The sequence below is a fragment of the Globicephala melas genome, chromosome 19 (assembly GCF_963455315.2).
Source record: "Globicephala melas chromosome 19, mGloMel1.2, whole genome shotgun sequence".
Lineage (NCBI taxonomy): Eukaryota > Metazoa > Chordata > Mammalia > Artiodactyla > Delphinidae > Globicephala > Globicephala melas.
This window is the reverse complement of record NC_083332.1, coordinates 47,997,078-48,012,457: the sequence shown is the minus strand read 5'-3', so window position 1 is coordinate 48,012,457 and position 15,380 is coordinate 47,997,078. Positions and strand designations below refer to the sequence as shown.

Here is a 15,380-nt window from a genome sequence, read left to right as displayed (position 1 = left end):
TGGATCCAGAGACTATCATACAGAGTGAACTAAGTCAGAAAGAGAAAAACAAATATCGTATATTAATGCATACATGTGGAAACTAGAAAAATGGTACAGATGAACGCATTTGCAGGGCAGAAACTGAGACACAGATGTAGAGAACAAATGTATGGACACCAGTGGGGAAAGCCGCGGGGTGGTGGTGGTGGTGGTGGTGTGATGAATTGGTCAATTGGGATTGACGTGTATACACTGATGTGTATAAAATTGATGACTAATAAGGACCTGCTGTATAAAAAAATAAATAAAATTAAAGTAAAAAAAAGAAGACATTAAATCCTGAAATGGGTATAAAACCCATTGTGGAATATTTTCATGGACTTGTTTTAGTTTTTGCTTTTAATTGGGATATAGGCTTGTTTGTCAGGGGAGGAATACTTTTCCCTTCTTCCCTTCCAGGTCCTTTGGCTGGTCTAGTAATTTTTAAGTTGACATAAGACAGATTAACAAGAGAAAAACAAATTTAATTACGTATGTATGGGAGTCCCAAAGATGGGAGACTCAAAGGCAGGCTGCTGAGGTTTAGCTGCCATCCTGAGCTAAGGAGAAGGGGGTAGGGGTCTGGGACATCAAAGGGGAGGAAGACATTTCACAGAAGATGCGAGGAGGAAAGGTCTGGTAAACAAATGTTCGCCACACCATGCGGAGATGTGTTTCTAATGCAAGGAAAGTTATATTTGGTAATAGCTCTCTTCCTGGTACAGGCTCCCTATCTAATTTCTTTTTGGCAATTAAGAGGGAGGTAAAAAGCTCTTCTTGGCTTCCCTGGTGGCGCAGTGGTTGAGAGTCTGCCTGCTGATGCAGGGGACATGGGTTCGTGCCGCGGTCCGGGAAGATCCCACATGCTGCGGAGCAGCTGGGCCCGTGAGCCATGGCCGCTGAGCCTGTGCATCCGGAGCCTGTGCTCCTCAACGGAAGAGGCCACAACAGTGAGAGTCCCACGTACCACAAAAAAAAAAAAAAAAAAAAAAAAAAAGCTCTTCTTGAGTTTGTTGGGCCTTCACCATCTTCGGCACATTCTGGGGCAGCCTGCCCTGAACCCCATCATCTGTCATGCATTCTTAGGTTCCGCTCAGAGGTAAAGGGTGAACCCGGCTCCTTTCCAGCATCATTTTCTTGAAACATCACCATATTAGAAAGAAAGAGTAAAAGTGTTTTTTCAGGGTCACAAGGGTACCCAAGTTGTGACTTCAATTTTCCATATTTACCTGATCAGATGTGTTGTGAAATGACGCTTGTGGATGAGTGGTGAAGACACTCTGGAATGTGAGTCCTCTTTGGGGCTTGAAGTTATTTCTACCGGAGCTTTTCCAGCATGTGTTACAGATGCAGGTCTGGTGAGCTCTGGTGGCACAGGGAGAGGCTGGCTGGTAGGTACAGGCATGACTGATACTCCCTGCTGTGTGACTCCAGGTGGTATTGAAGGAAATGGGCTGATGGAATGGCGCGGGGTCTTGGACTAAAAGATTAAAATATGCAAAGGAAAAGGCTGAATATGATTATACCAAAGGATGAATAATTAAGGCAGTATTTCTAAAAGTGTTCTAGAACCCCCATGCCCTGTGAGGTAGTAATAGGCATTTCTCTCAAAAAGATACTGTGCACTAACAGTTTTGAGAAAGTGGCAAACCATAGTACCTTCTTTAAAATTCACAATTTATATTATTGGGCTCACTGTCAACCATTCACTAAATTATAATTAAACATCTACTATGTGAAGCAATGTTCTGGGGAACTGAGGATACAGCAATGAACAAAACAAGCCAAGTTCTTGCCCTCACGGAGCCTCCATTTTTGTAATGGTGGCAGATACCCAAATTGTATCGTGTACTGAATAAAGTAAAGGAAAAAACATAAAAAACAAAGGTAAGCAGATGAAGAGAAAGGGTGCTCAGCTATCAGGAGAGGGCATTTTTGCTGACAGTTGGATATAGGGAGAGAGAGAGCTCTGCCAATACATTGGAAATGGACATTTGAGGGGTGAAAAGGCCCTGAGGCCATAGCCTTCTGGCTTTGAGGAACAAGAAGGCTAGATGAGAAAAAGGGGGAATTGGGGGAGGCCAGGAAGGTCCCGGGGTGGGGTGGGAGGAAGGGACGAGGGTGGAGAGAGCATGTCACGTCAGGCGATCAAGAAGAGCATGATTTTACTCTCCATGAGATGGGAAGATACTGGGGGGCTCTGACGAGCAGCAGGATGATCTGATTGTGCTGGACCCCCTCGGACTGCTGGGTTGAGAGGGGACAGCAAGGGGCCAGGCCTGGAAGCAGGGAGATCAGGAGGAGGCACATGCACAGTGTAGAACGGCTGCTCGGAGACGGTGCGCAGTGGTTAGGCTTCGGCACATGAAAGGCTCTGAGAAGTCCTAAGGTCAAAAACCTTTGTTGGGCTTCCCTGGTGGCGCAGTGGTTGAGAGTCCGCCTGCCGATGCAGGGGACACGGGTTCGTGCCCCGGTCCGGGAGGATCCCACGTGCCGCGGAGCAGCTGGGCCCGTGAGCCATGGCCGCTGAGCCTGCGCATCCGGAGCCTGTGCTCCGCAGCGGGAGAGGCCACAACAGTGAGAGGCCCGCGTACAGCAAAAAACAAACAAACAAACAAAAAAGCTTTGTTTTCCTTCCTTCTGGCAACATTTTAAGAATGTTGGTTGTTATCTTACAGAATATCACTTCGGAAATGCTGCTTTGAGGGGCATTTATTTCACCCCTGTTCTCTTTTATGTTGCTAGAAAACTTACATTTTGCATTTAATGTTGGATCAAATAAATATGCATCTATATTTAGACATCCACTAAAAGGTTTCTATGCAGGACACAGAGGCAAGAAGGCTGAGAAGTTTCTTGAAGGTGAAATTTTTTTTTTTTGGCCATGCTGAGTGGCTTGCGGGATTTTAATTCCCTGACCAGGGATTGAACCCGTGCCCCCTACAGTGGAAGCATGGAGCCCTAACCACTGGTCTGCCAGGGAATTCCCTTGAAGGTGAAATTTATAGATTATGCAGATGTCCTACCCTTATTTTCCTTTCACTCAAGATTTCTTTTTCCCTATTTAAAAATTATTTTTTTTAATTAATTTATTTATTTTGCGCGGGCCTCTCACTGTTGTGGCCTCTCCTGCTGCGGAGCACAGGTTCCGGACGCGCAGGCTCAGTGGCCATGGCTCACGGGCCCAGCTGCTCTGCGGCACGTGGGATCCTCCCGGACCGGGGCACGAACCCACGTGCCCTGCATCGGCAGGCGGACTCTCAACCACTGCGCCACCAGGGAAGCCCCTAAAAGAATTATTAAACTTTATTGCATTGCATATATTTTGGTAAGATGCCACAAGTCCTCTTTTGGGATGAAGCAGGGAATAAACCAACAACCACCCAACAAATGCTAACTGTACCAACATGAAAGCCAAACAGAGGCTTTCAAATTTTCTTTAATAAAGCATCCACCAAACCTGATTCTTTCCTGCACTTAAGTACTTTCCTTTCCTTCTTCAAAAATTACATCCAGAGCCCTCTACGAGACAGAGTAGAGTTCTGCCAGGACCCACCAAGAATGACAAAAAGAATAATATTCCAAGATGCGCACTGTGAAGGTCAGTACTTACCAGAGTAGCACGAGCAGGTTGGTGGCATGTGGTTGAAAGATGAGCGACCACTATAGGAAAAAGAAAGTCAATGAAGCTCAAGGAAAAGTTTTAGGATAGAAATAGTTCTATTTTACTTGGATTATTCACGGCTAAAAACAACACAAACTGTTTTATATAGGAAACCACAGTGATCATTTCCCCCTGTTGATACGTCTGTAGACAAGCCAGAAGACTGACTAACAGGATGGAGGATTGAAAACAGAAACTGGATTCTACAAGTCAAAAATCTGGGGTCCAGAGCTGGTTTGCCTTTCACTGTAACTATGAAGCCTCGAGCAAATGACTTAACCTCTTAGTTTTCTCATCTTGAGAACCGGTGTAATAATATCCAATGATGTGAAAATTAAAGCAATGTATGTAGAGCTGAGTAAAACCTCACCTCAGATTAGGGTCATTAGGTTGACAGCTTGCTGAGAACAGCAAACTAACCCAGAACTTCAACCGTCGATCTGAGAAGGGGTTATGACCACTAAATAAGCCAACAGGCTGCTGAGTTCAGGGTGATACAATTTCTTAGTCTTAGACAAATGCGTTTTGACAGATCTTGCCTTAAAAGATAAGGAAAAAAACAAAGAATAACATGGAGCCTATGAATAGCACTTTAGAACCTGGGAATTGACTCCAAAGGACACAGAGGAAAGTGTAGCTCTGAAAATCATCAACAGCAAAATCCAGAAGACTATTTCAGAAAGCTGTTTAACATCCTTAATTGAAACAGTCTGGTTTTTTTTGTCTGTACTGCGAAACAGAGAATCTTAAAGATAAACCAACTGAAGCTAATATGCATAAGAATGAGATAGATTAAAAGAGAAATAAATGATAGTAGAGGATTTCAAGAAAACCAAAAATGCTACAGAAAAATTTAGATCCATGTTGGAGGTAATACAGGACAGAACTGAGGTGGAAAAGTCCAATCAGTGGTACGCAGGATAAATGTCAGGAGTTCTTTCAGAATGTACGAGAGTGATAAATAGGAAACCATCGTTTCACTTAAAAGAATGACAGGAAAGATATGGAGGACAGGAGCCAGCAGGATAGCACATAGATAACTGGTATTGCTCAGGGACAAAACCAGAGCAAATGAGATAGAGGGGGTAAGTGGGTAGAATAGAATAAAACTTTCATAAGCTAAAAAAGATGTATATATGCCACATCACATTCTAGGCAAAATCGGTGAAAAGTAACCTAGATGCATGCTAAAGGAAAGTTTCTGTAGCACAAGGATTAAAAAATTCTACAAGCAATCTGATACGGGGAAAAAAGGCTACCAGAAAAAAGGGGGAGTGGCCAGCCTTAATCTTTTCCACTGTGGCATTAAGCGCCAAAAGACAATGATGTCTACAGAGTTTTGAGGGGGAAGACTGTGAGGAAAGAACTGCATCACTTTCATTGTAGAGTGTTGGTTATTCTCTACTATGTCCTCCCTTCCTTCCATGAGAACATGGCAGTCCAGCTAAGGACTACGTTTCCCAGCCCTCCTTGCTTGCAGTGGTGTGGGCATGTGATCAGGTCCTGGCCAATGGGATATGAGAAGTAGTAGATGCAATTTCCAGGCTGTGCCCTTAAAAAAAAAAAAAAAGATCAGTCCCCACCCCACCCCTCTCTCCTTCCCACTTGCTGGACCGTGAACATAGAGTGCAGGGTGATAAAGCAGCTTTTATAGACCTGAGATGGATGCTGCAAGTTGATGATGGCAGAACAAGGAAGAGCTTGGGTCCTGTAAACCACTGATCCTTTCAGCCTTAGACCTCTTACTCAGACTGTTATGTAAAAGAGAAATGAACTTCCATTTTGTTTAAGCTACCATTTTGGCCTTTGTTACAGCAACTGATCCTACCTTTTAACTGTACACCCTGCTAACATATGCCTCACTGATGTTAAAGTAACCAGATCAGGCCCAAGATGGAGTCACTCATGCTAAGCCCCGCATCAGCAAACAGCTCTTCCAGGAAAGGAAGGCCAAAGTCAACCAGTCAGTGCCTGCCTGCCCAGTACAAGTTACATAACCCAGCTCCATCACTTCCCTTTGCTCCTTCTAAGAGAAGTAAACTTGCATTAACCACTTAGTAAATGCCCAGTACAACCTCCTTGCTCCTGCTCATCTCTATAAAAATCTCTCCCCTTGTACAGCTCTTAAGAGATCCTTTCTGTCTGCCAGAGTGGATGTTGCCCAACTCATGAGTCACTGAATAAAAGCTTACTAGATCAGTAAATTGTCTGGGGAAAGTTTTCCTTTAACATTAGGAAGGGACAAGAAAGACCCCTTTTGATTATTCACAAGCTCCCGAAATATTTCCACCAATAGATCTTTCTTGAAAAAACAATTGGAATAGAGATGAAACGAAATTAAGAACTCGGAAGTGGAAAGTTATGGTACAAAGTGGTTGGTGATAAATACGAAACCAGTTAAAACAAATAAATTCTAAATTATTGTTGGAAATCTGGCTTTGATAAAAGCATGAAAAAAGTATTCTGAAGTTGTATAGTATAAAAATAATTATTTACTATAACAATAACCTGAATAAAACCCACAGAATATCCTAACAAGATCTAGTGAGTGAGGGTGGGGAGGTGAAAAAAACTAACCTGTGCTATAATTCTATAACCAGATGAAGGGATTTCAAGAGAGACTGTTTCATTCCTGAGCCCGACAACTAGAAAAACGTAAGTATAAGAATGTGTTTAGGGCTTCCTTGCTGGCGCAGTGGTTGAGAGTCTGCCTGCCGATGCAGGGGACACGGGTTCGTGCCCCGGTCCGGGAAGATCCCACATGCCGCGGAGCGGCTAGGCCAGTGAGCCATGGCCGCTGAGCCTGCGCGTCCGGAGTCTGTGCTCCGCAACGGGAGAGGCCACAAGTGAGAGGCCAGCGTACTGCAAAAAAAAAAAAAAAGAATGTGTTTAAAAAGCTTCTTGAAGGTAAATAATTAACACAAGACTACTGAAGAACAAAATTTCAACAAAAGACAAAAGCAAGGAAGCGTTAGAACCAGAAGGCACAGAACAAGGCAAGGAATGACATGTTATTAAAATAAAGTTGAATATGATAAACTCTACTATAAAAATATTCTCAGTGAGTGAAATAATTAGATGCATTCACATGAAATTTAGTAGGCACACAGCTAAAGCAAAGTGACAAAATTTTTTAAAGGACCCCCACATACATAAATATGAGGTGACCTCCTTTCTCAATGAGATTTTTTAAAAGTTATTTTTGAGCAAATTTGACTATATAAACTTGAAGGATGTATGTGAAACAAATGTCTACTTATTTAATTCAGTAATTTAGTTTTACAAAGGCATAATTAAAATCACGTTATACAAAGTAGTATATTCATTTAGAAGCTTTGCTCTTGTGAAACTCAATTTCATGACATAGCTTTATTCAAACTTTTCAAATGCATCTTCAACATCACTGCTTTCATTATAACCAGAAGAAATTTCAGAATTATTTAGGTTTTCCAAAATATCTCATCTTTACTTCCGTCTAATTCTATCACTATCTTTTTTCCCAACTCACAAGTACTCATTTACAAAGTATTCAGAAAAGCTGATTTTTACATTTGTTTTTTAGATACATATTCTCTCTAGATGAGAGAATGTCTCTGCAACAATCACACTTTCTAAATTGCTTTTTTAAAGGATACTTAAGGGGCTTGTTGACAAGGACACCCAACCCTTGAAGTTGTGCGCTGCCACCCCTAAGAATATCATTAGATCCACTTTGTTTTTATTATTTTTAGTTTTTTAAAGAGTTTTTAAAAAATTTATTTATTTTATTTATTTTTGGCTGCGTTGGGTCTTCGTTGCTGCGTGCGGGCTTTTCTCTAGTTTCGGCGAGCGGGGGCTATTCTTCATTGCGGTACGCGGGCTTCTCATTGCCATGGCTTCTCCTGTTGCGGAGCACGGGCTCTAGGTGCGGGGGCTCAGTAGTTGTGGCACATGGGGTCAGTAGTTGTGGTTTGCGGGCTCTAGAGCACAGGCTCAGTAGTTGTGGCGCGTGGGCTTAGTTGCTCCACAGCATGTGGGATCTTCCTGGACCAGGGCTCGAACCCGTGTCCCCTGCACTGGCAGGTGGATTCTCAACCACTGCACCACCAAGGAAACCCTAGATCCACTTTAAATTTGTCTCTTTTTTCACCCATTCTGTCAGGTGATCTCTATAATTAGCCAACATTGATATTGATTGAGGTCATTTCATACTCATGCATTTTCCCCAAATAGTATTTGTTTTTCAAAATTGTTTTTTAAAAAAGGGAGAATACCACGATATGAAGGACTTTGCAAGGGCTTTAACACGACTCTTTTTTGATGGAAACTTTTGTGGGAAAAAAACTTTTCTTAGGGCTTCCCTGGTGGAACAGTGGTTAAGAATCTGCCTGCCACTGCAGGGGACATGGGTTCGAGTCCTGATCCAGGAAGATCCCACATGCTGCGGAGCAATGAAGCCCGGGCGCCACAACTACTGAGCCTGCACTCTACAGGCTGCGAGCCACAACTACTGAGCCCACGTGCCACAACTACTGAAGCCCACGCACCTAGAGCCTATGCTCTGCAATAAGGGAAGCCACCGCAATGAGAAGCCCGTACACCGCAACAAAGAATATCCCCCTCTCGTCACAACTAGAGAAAGCCCACGCACAGCACGATGACCCAACACAGCCAAAAATAAAAACAAATAAATAAATTTAAAAAAATGAAAGCAAACACTGCAATATTAAGATCAGACAAAATAGAATGTAAAGAATATTTACTGAGTACCCGTGATGTGGACACATTTCGGCATTAAGTCTTGTGCATCCCTTAAGGGTGGAATTGATTTCACTACACATTACCTGAGGTCATTTTGTTTCTCGGTATTGTGACTTCTCTTTTTGTCCTTTTGGGTTTCCTATGTGAATGAGAATTATTCCCATTTCTTTCATAACTGGCATCTTGGTCTGAAAAGGCATCTATTTGGAGGCCAATGCAAAAGTTAACTTATAGGATAAAACGCTAGGTGGAAGTCTACAAAATAATCAGTATGCACACATGTGATAATTAAAACACATGTTAAACAAATTAAAGATAACTATCCAGTCGTTTTTAAAAAGAACAACAACGTAGGAATTCTGAAGTAGGTCTTCTGCTCTGGAGCACAGTCACAACATCTCAGAATTAGGTCCACCAACTGGGTCAACAGTGAGAATACAGAGAATTAAGTTTACTTTAGGAAATTACATTCTAAGCATAAGATTCTCCTTTGTATTCGATAATCCTTATTGGTAGAGATTAAAGAGTTCAGAAGGTGGGCAACAGCATTCTTGAATGTGCCTCTCTGTGTATATTTGCTGTCTCTTATCACGCTGCTGAACGTGGCTGGAGAAATCATACAACCCCGTTGACTACGTCTCAGCTTAAATTCAGGATCATGAACCACGAGGGGCCTGCGTTCACCCTGCCTGGTAATCTAAGTATTTCCCTAGTCTATTCTCACTTCCACTCTCCTGGGTGGCCCTTTCCCACTTCCTCCTCATTCTCTCCCCTCAATCTTGCCATGTCTTTATTGTAAAACCTGAGTCGTTTATCCTGTAAAGCTTCCCAGTTTTGGATTTTGATGACTGTATTCCCATGGTGCCATCTCACATGCTCTCAGTTCTGACTTTTTATAAACTGGTTGGCTCTAGAGGCTTAATCAGATTCAAGTTCTACTTTCTATAAGAATGCTTAGTAGGTGGTGTCAAGTACTTCCATCAGGAGTCACATAATATCTGTGTGATAACGAATAACTATTAGTCTAGCAGCCATTGGTGACTATTCCCTAGATCCATTTTTTCATTAGGGATTGTGGGAACTTGTGTTTCATATTTTATTACAAACTACTGAATTTATAAATATCAAAACATCACGCATGTACTACTTAAACAAGAGATATAACACACTAACAACAAAACCAAAGTCAAAGCTACATTATTCAGAAGTAGTAGCAAGTATGTAATTTGAGCTAATGATATGCTGGTGCTTCTCCTAAAGCACAGAGTGTTTCAAAGGATGTGCAACACTGCGACCTTAGCCAGAATGGCAGATAGGTCTAAAAATATTTTTCAGATGTCTCTAGGATAGATCTCCATTTATCAATGGCTGTCATATCATCCTATGATCGTTAGTTTGAAGTAATGAGTTTATAATATTACTTTACTTTCCCAATGGCATGGAAGTATTTCAAAGCTTTCACAACCAGTACAGCTGTCTTGGCACTTACAAGAGGAATATTAACCCTATTACAACACCACTTTTAACACAAACTGTTACTTTTTATTCCAACTTGTTCACTGTTCCAATTTCTTAATGCTCTTACATGTGAGCTTTAAGTGTTTTTATTTTTAAAGTAAATGAAAAATGAGTTCAACTATTCAAATGTTGAAAAAGTCAATAAGTATCTGAAGTAATATTGTACAATAATATGAAGCATCAGACTTCTTTTTTGAACGTTAAGTTTCTGAACATTTACAGATATTTCTCCTACCGGCATGCTATTTTGGAAGAGGCATTTCTTAAATTCATAATAAGATGTATAAACACTCTGATAATAATGGTTAATACCAATATTGGATCTCCAAAAGTGTTTTCACCTTTGACATGAATGTGGAGCTATCTAGAAGCAGAAGGTAAACTTTGAACAAAAAATTGAAACTGCACAATAACGTTAACAGTAATAATTGCTATAGTATGTGAATTGTTCTAATACCTTATTTGTATTGTCTTAATTAATCCTCATAACCATCCTTGGAAGGACACTGGGCTGCATGGAGGTTAAGCTGCTTGCCCAGGGTCGCAGAAACAAGATGGGAACCCAGGAAGCCCGACTCCACAGCTCCAGCTCTTCACTGCAGTGACCTACTTCCTCTCATTATCGGAACATAGACTCAGAATTTACAGAACTGGCTTGGGTAAATTGAACAGAATTCTTTTTGTCCAAGATTTTCTTCTGCACAAACTTTCTATGTTCTACAGCAGAAATCTCTTGCCAGTACGTGAAAAATAATACCGGGAAATGCACCTTCACTCCAAAACCAAGAATAACTGAGAAAGTCTAAAAGCTCAACTCTTGGAGAGTGAAAAATGGATGGACAATCAACACTATTTAGACTACATTAGGGGTTGTTTTTCCAATCCTGGAGATGGGTCTGGCGAAACAAACTCCTGTGATGAGAAAAGCGCACAGTTGTAAGATGGCTGCCAGTTCTAGGGATGCAGTTTGTAAGAACGAAACACTTGGGCACTTGACTTGTGCAGAGATTATGCTCACAGCCTTGGCCTCATTAACAATAGCATGCTTACAGCAGAAACTAACACAACTTTGTAAAGCCACTATACTCCGATACAAATCAATTTTTAAAAATAGCATGCGCGTTATGGCAAAAGGGACAAAGATATCACAAAGAGCTTGAAAGGGTGACGAAGGAGAGGTCTGAAGCTAGAAATATATTACTTCGAAATACTGGGCCCTTTCAATAGCCAGTATTTGAGGAAGGTGATCTTTTTTTATCTTGTAATAGAGAAATATTGCAATGTATTCTGTTCTATGAAGCATCCAGAGCTGCTGTATGTTTTAATAAGAATGTATTTGTGATTTTTTTTAAAAAAGTGCAACAAGATTTTTACCTAAACAGTCTGAGACATCATTGAGAATTCTCAGAATTCTCTGTCAATTCACTGAGCTATGAACAAATGCTTTGTGACTACTGCATGAAGAACGTTAATTGAAAAAAAAAACCCAACTATGCACACCCCCTGCTTAATTCTCACCTCCTACCTCTGAAGAAGCAAACCTCTAAATGATAACAAGCTCCCCTATATTCCACTGTATTCTGTGTTCCTCCTTTGTTTCCTGTTCTTCCCCCTAAAGCCCAAATGCTAAAAGGACTGGAGGGGTACATGTGGTTAATGGGGTTTATCAGTACACTTTCTCCCACAGCCCACCAAGTCAGGAAGTGAAGGGAACGTCAAGGAATGGCTCTGCCCAACTACCAGAGGGGCTGCAGGAGGAAGCCTCTCCCGTCCATCACTCACAGACTCTTTACCTACTGCTCTCACACGTTCTCCTTGTTTACAATCAGTTTGTGACAATTAGGTCTTTGGCAGCATGTGGTCTCATCACTTAACAGCCTGGCAAATGAACTCATGCCCCAGTGAGCACAAGTCCACTTTTGACGAGATCCGACTGGGGTTTCGGAACAGGTAAATGCAGGTGGGCGTGGGGGCCCAGTGGGCTGTGACATCTGCTGCAGGGAGACCAGACCCGGATGAGGCTCATACTCAAAAGTCGAACATTTAGAAAAATATAACTATGAAGACCAAATCCTGCTAGCTTCCAATAGATGGAAATTTAGGATTGCCCCCCCAACAAATTAGAGATTGTTTATTTTTTCATATTATGCATTACCACAAGGCTTAGTATTAATTTACCTAGACTTCAATGAAGATGATGATGATATAATAATGCCTTGGATTTTTCTCTAAGACCACAGGATTATGGTGCATAATTTTGAAAATATCTGTGTAAGAAAGACAAGAGGCAAATAATTTCTCTCCAAGGTTCTGTTAGGAAACGTGGGGCAGAGGATAAAGAGATATTTACCAGGAAAAAAAAGTGACCGTAAAAGGATTCCCATTTCAGAATCTTGCGCGACACTTTTAGTGAAATAGCAGGTAAGTTAACTTTAGAGAGGCTCTGAGAAAAATCTCATCATTTTTCTGACACAAACCAAGGCTGAAGCACAAAAGTGGAGATATTTCAGAGGAATGATGGTAACAAAGTGAAGTGATTGCTCTTTCTGTATACAAAAGGGGAAAGATTTAATTTTTTTTCCTTCTCTTGGCTTGTCTCAGTAAAAGTAAGGAAGTTTCCTTCATAAACACTAAACCTCAGAGCCTTACCTGGGTTGTTTTTTTCTTGATGTTTTCCCAGCAGCGTTAGATTTTCCCCAACGTACCACTTCTTTCCTTCTTCCAGAAAGTCCCGGAGGTCTTGAACCTCCTGGTTCCAAGTGCAAGCAGGGTGTCCTCTCTGAGCACGACAGTAATCTTCTGCTTCCTGAAAGCTGCAATGAAACCTGTTAAGCTGATAACAATTATGTTCTCCATGTTGCTCTGGGCTATCCAGCTCATTTCCTAGAACGATACCTGTTGTGATGTATAACCAAAGCCAGGTTCTTCTTTTGAAGAACATTTTCTCTGTGCACTGTGCACATGAAAAGTGCAGAGGCTCACACAGCTACTGAAGCCCGCGCGCCTAGAGCCCGTGCTCCGCGAGAGAAGCCGCTGCAATGAGAAACCCGCGCACCGCAAAGAAGAATAGCCCCTGCTCGCCGCAACTAGAGAAAGCCCACGCGCAGCAACGAAGACCCAACGCAGCCAAAAATAAAAAATAAATAAATTTAAAAAAACGTGTTGGGGCTCAGCAGCTGCCTGGTCCTTTAAATACATTCTTGGTGGGTTTATCTTATTAGTATTATTCTTTTAGAAATTGGTAATAATTTGTCAAGGAGACAAAAGGTTTTGTTTTAAGGACGCAGGTGGAGTTCCTATAAGCTGAAAACAAATGCCAGAGATCAATAAAGCAATGGGCCTTCATAGCTAGGGCAGCACCACCTGTGTCTACACAACCGGCTATACCTTTAACTTTATAATAGATCTTTATTTGCTAAGTCTAAGCTGTAAGGGGATAGAGGACGATGAATATCTAAGTCAGTGTTGCTAAAAATTTAGTGATGTATTTTTTTAAAGAAAACCATTCTTGCAGACCCCTACGATGGATTTAAATTATTGTATTGTTTCTTAAATATATTTATACACAAAACTAGGCGTAATCTCTCTCCTAAAGCTCTTACATAATCATAAAAGCCAAAGAATCAATATTTGATGAAAGAATGAATAGAAACTAAATATAAACAAAACTGAAAACCAATGCAATTCAAATTTTGCCAAACTAAGTAGCCACTTAGCAGATAAACACAGCTTTGGCCTACGACTGCACAGGTTCTTTTGATTTTGTCATTCACGCTACTTCGTACTGTAGGGAAGAATCAATTCTCTCACCACTTTTCTTTAATTTGCTGAAAAACTTTTGTCCAGGGCTTCCCTGGTGGCGCAGTGGTTAAGAATCTGCCTGCCAGTGTAGGGGAAATGGGTTCGAGCCTTGGTCCGGGAATAACCCACATGCCGCGGAGCAACTAAGCCCGTGCACCACAACTACTGAGCCTGCGCTCTAGAGCTCACGAGCCACAACTACTGAAACCTGCGCGCCTAGAGTTCGTGCTCCGCAACAAGAGAAGCCACCGCAATGAGAAGACCGTGCACCACAACGAAGAGTAGCCTCCGCTCACGGCAACTAGAGAAAGCCCGCATGCAGCAACGAAGACCCAACGTAGCCAAAAATAAATAAAATAAATAAATAAAAAAACCTTTGTTCATAAAGCATGTAATTTGATCTTCACCTGTAGCACATCCATCATCTATGTATTTTAGCCAGTTCTCTTTCTTGGCACCAAAATGAGATCACAAATACAAATAAATGTGGGCAGTGAAATTGCCTGGCAGCTTTCAGGGTTCAGTTGGTTATCCAAATGGTCCAAATGATGCTTACATTACTTTAAAAAATCACTGTGGAAGTGGACACCAAAATCAAAAATTCTCTGAAGTGTAAACCCCAAGAACACATCCCTCAGTTTGAAAACCAATGCAATAATCAAACGACTGGTACGATAAAATATAGTATGGTCCCTACTTTCAAACAGTTTACAGTCTAATTAGGGGAGAAAAGACATAACACGTGTAGTTAATAAAGTTCCACTACAGAGGTATAGCTTAAATCTGTGAAGGTTCAGATGAAGATGTATTTCCAGCACTTGAACATATAAGGGTGTCCATGTCTAGGAAGATAGAACAGGCTTCTTGGCAGAAGCGTCCACGAGAGTAAATGCATGGAGGGGAGACGGTGGAAGGCATTTATACAGAGAAAGAAATAATGCTCTCTTTGTGGGGGGGGGGGTAGAGGGACAGTAGTGGGAACTGCAACTAGAAAACTGAATTGTTTCAAACGCCAAGAAAATAAGAGTTTGCAATTTGGGGGGAAGATTTCTGAGCAGAGGAGTCCAAGTCTGGGCTGCAATGGAACAGTTTGGGTGCAGGACACTTTCACTTTTCGAAGTTCACAGTCTTAATTTCCCAATATCCTTACAAACATACATACGTTTTAGGCATTTTAAAAAAGTGAAACCTGATGCTCAAGAAATCTTCTTTTAAAGTCAACTCAGGTAGCTTACACAGCACTGTAAATCATTTCAACCCTTTTTAGTGCCCGGTATATACTCAATCCATGCTTTATCTAAAGCACAAACACTATCAATAGCATGTTTAACTTAAATGACAAAAAAACTGGTGAGTGTGGCTTAGAATCGAAGAAACAACATACAGTTAGTCTTCTCTCCAGATTGCAGGATGCAGGAAAGCTCTGCGAAGCAACCCAACCGGATTCGGCTGAGCCTCCGCAAAGCGCAGCGAAGACGCCAGAAGGCGGGCGGGAACGCGGGGATTGCGCCCGCGCGTGAGCGCCCAACCAGACTCTCGGAGCTGAGCGGGGCTTTTCCCTCCGCGGAGGGGGCCCCGCCCCACCCTCTTGCCCAGCGATTGGCGAGTCGGCAGCTGGAGGGGCGGAGACTAGAGG

At 41.9% G+C, this 15,380-nt stretch overlaps 1 protein-coding gene across 1 annotated transcript in view; it reads right to left on the bottom strand.

Annotated features, from left to right (window-relative positions):
• The window catches only part of PKD1L3 (polycystin 1 like 3, transient receptor potential channel interacting), a 61,812-nt gene extending 48,928 nt beyond the window's left edge, over positions 1–12,884 (bottom strand). Inside the window, 7 exon segments of the mRNA XM_070044122.1 lie at positions 1,251–1,304; positions 1,307–1,501; positions 3,635–3,684; positions 6,374–6,547; positions 8,509–8,625; positions 11,827–11,937; positions 12,593–12,884. Coding sequence (XP_069900223.1) covers positions 1,251–1,304; positions 1,307–1,501; positions 3,635–3,684; positions 6,374–6,547; positions 8,509–8,625; positions 11,827–11,937; positions 12,593–12,884 — 993 coding nt within the window.
• Between the last annotated feature and the right edge of the window lie 2,496 nt (positions 12,885–15,380).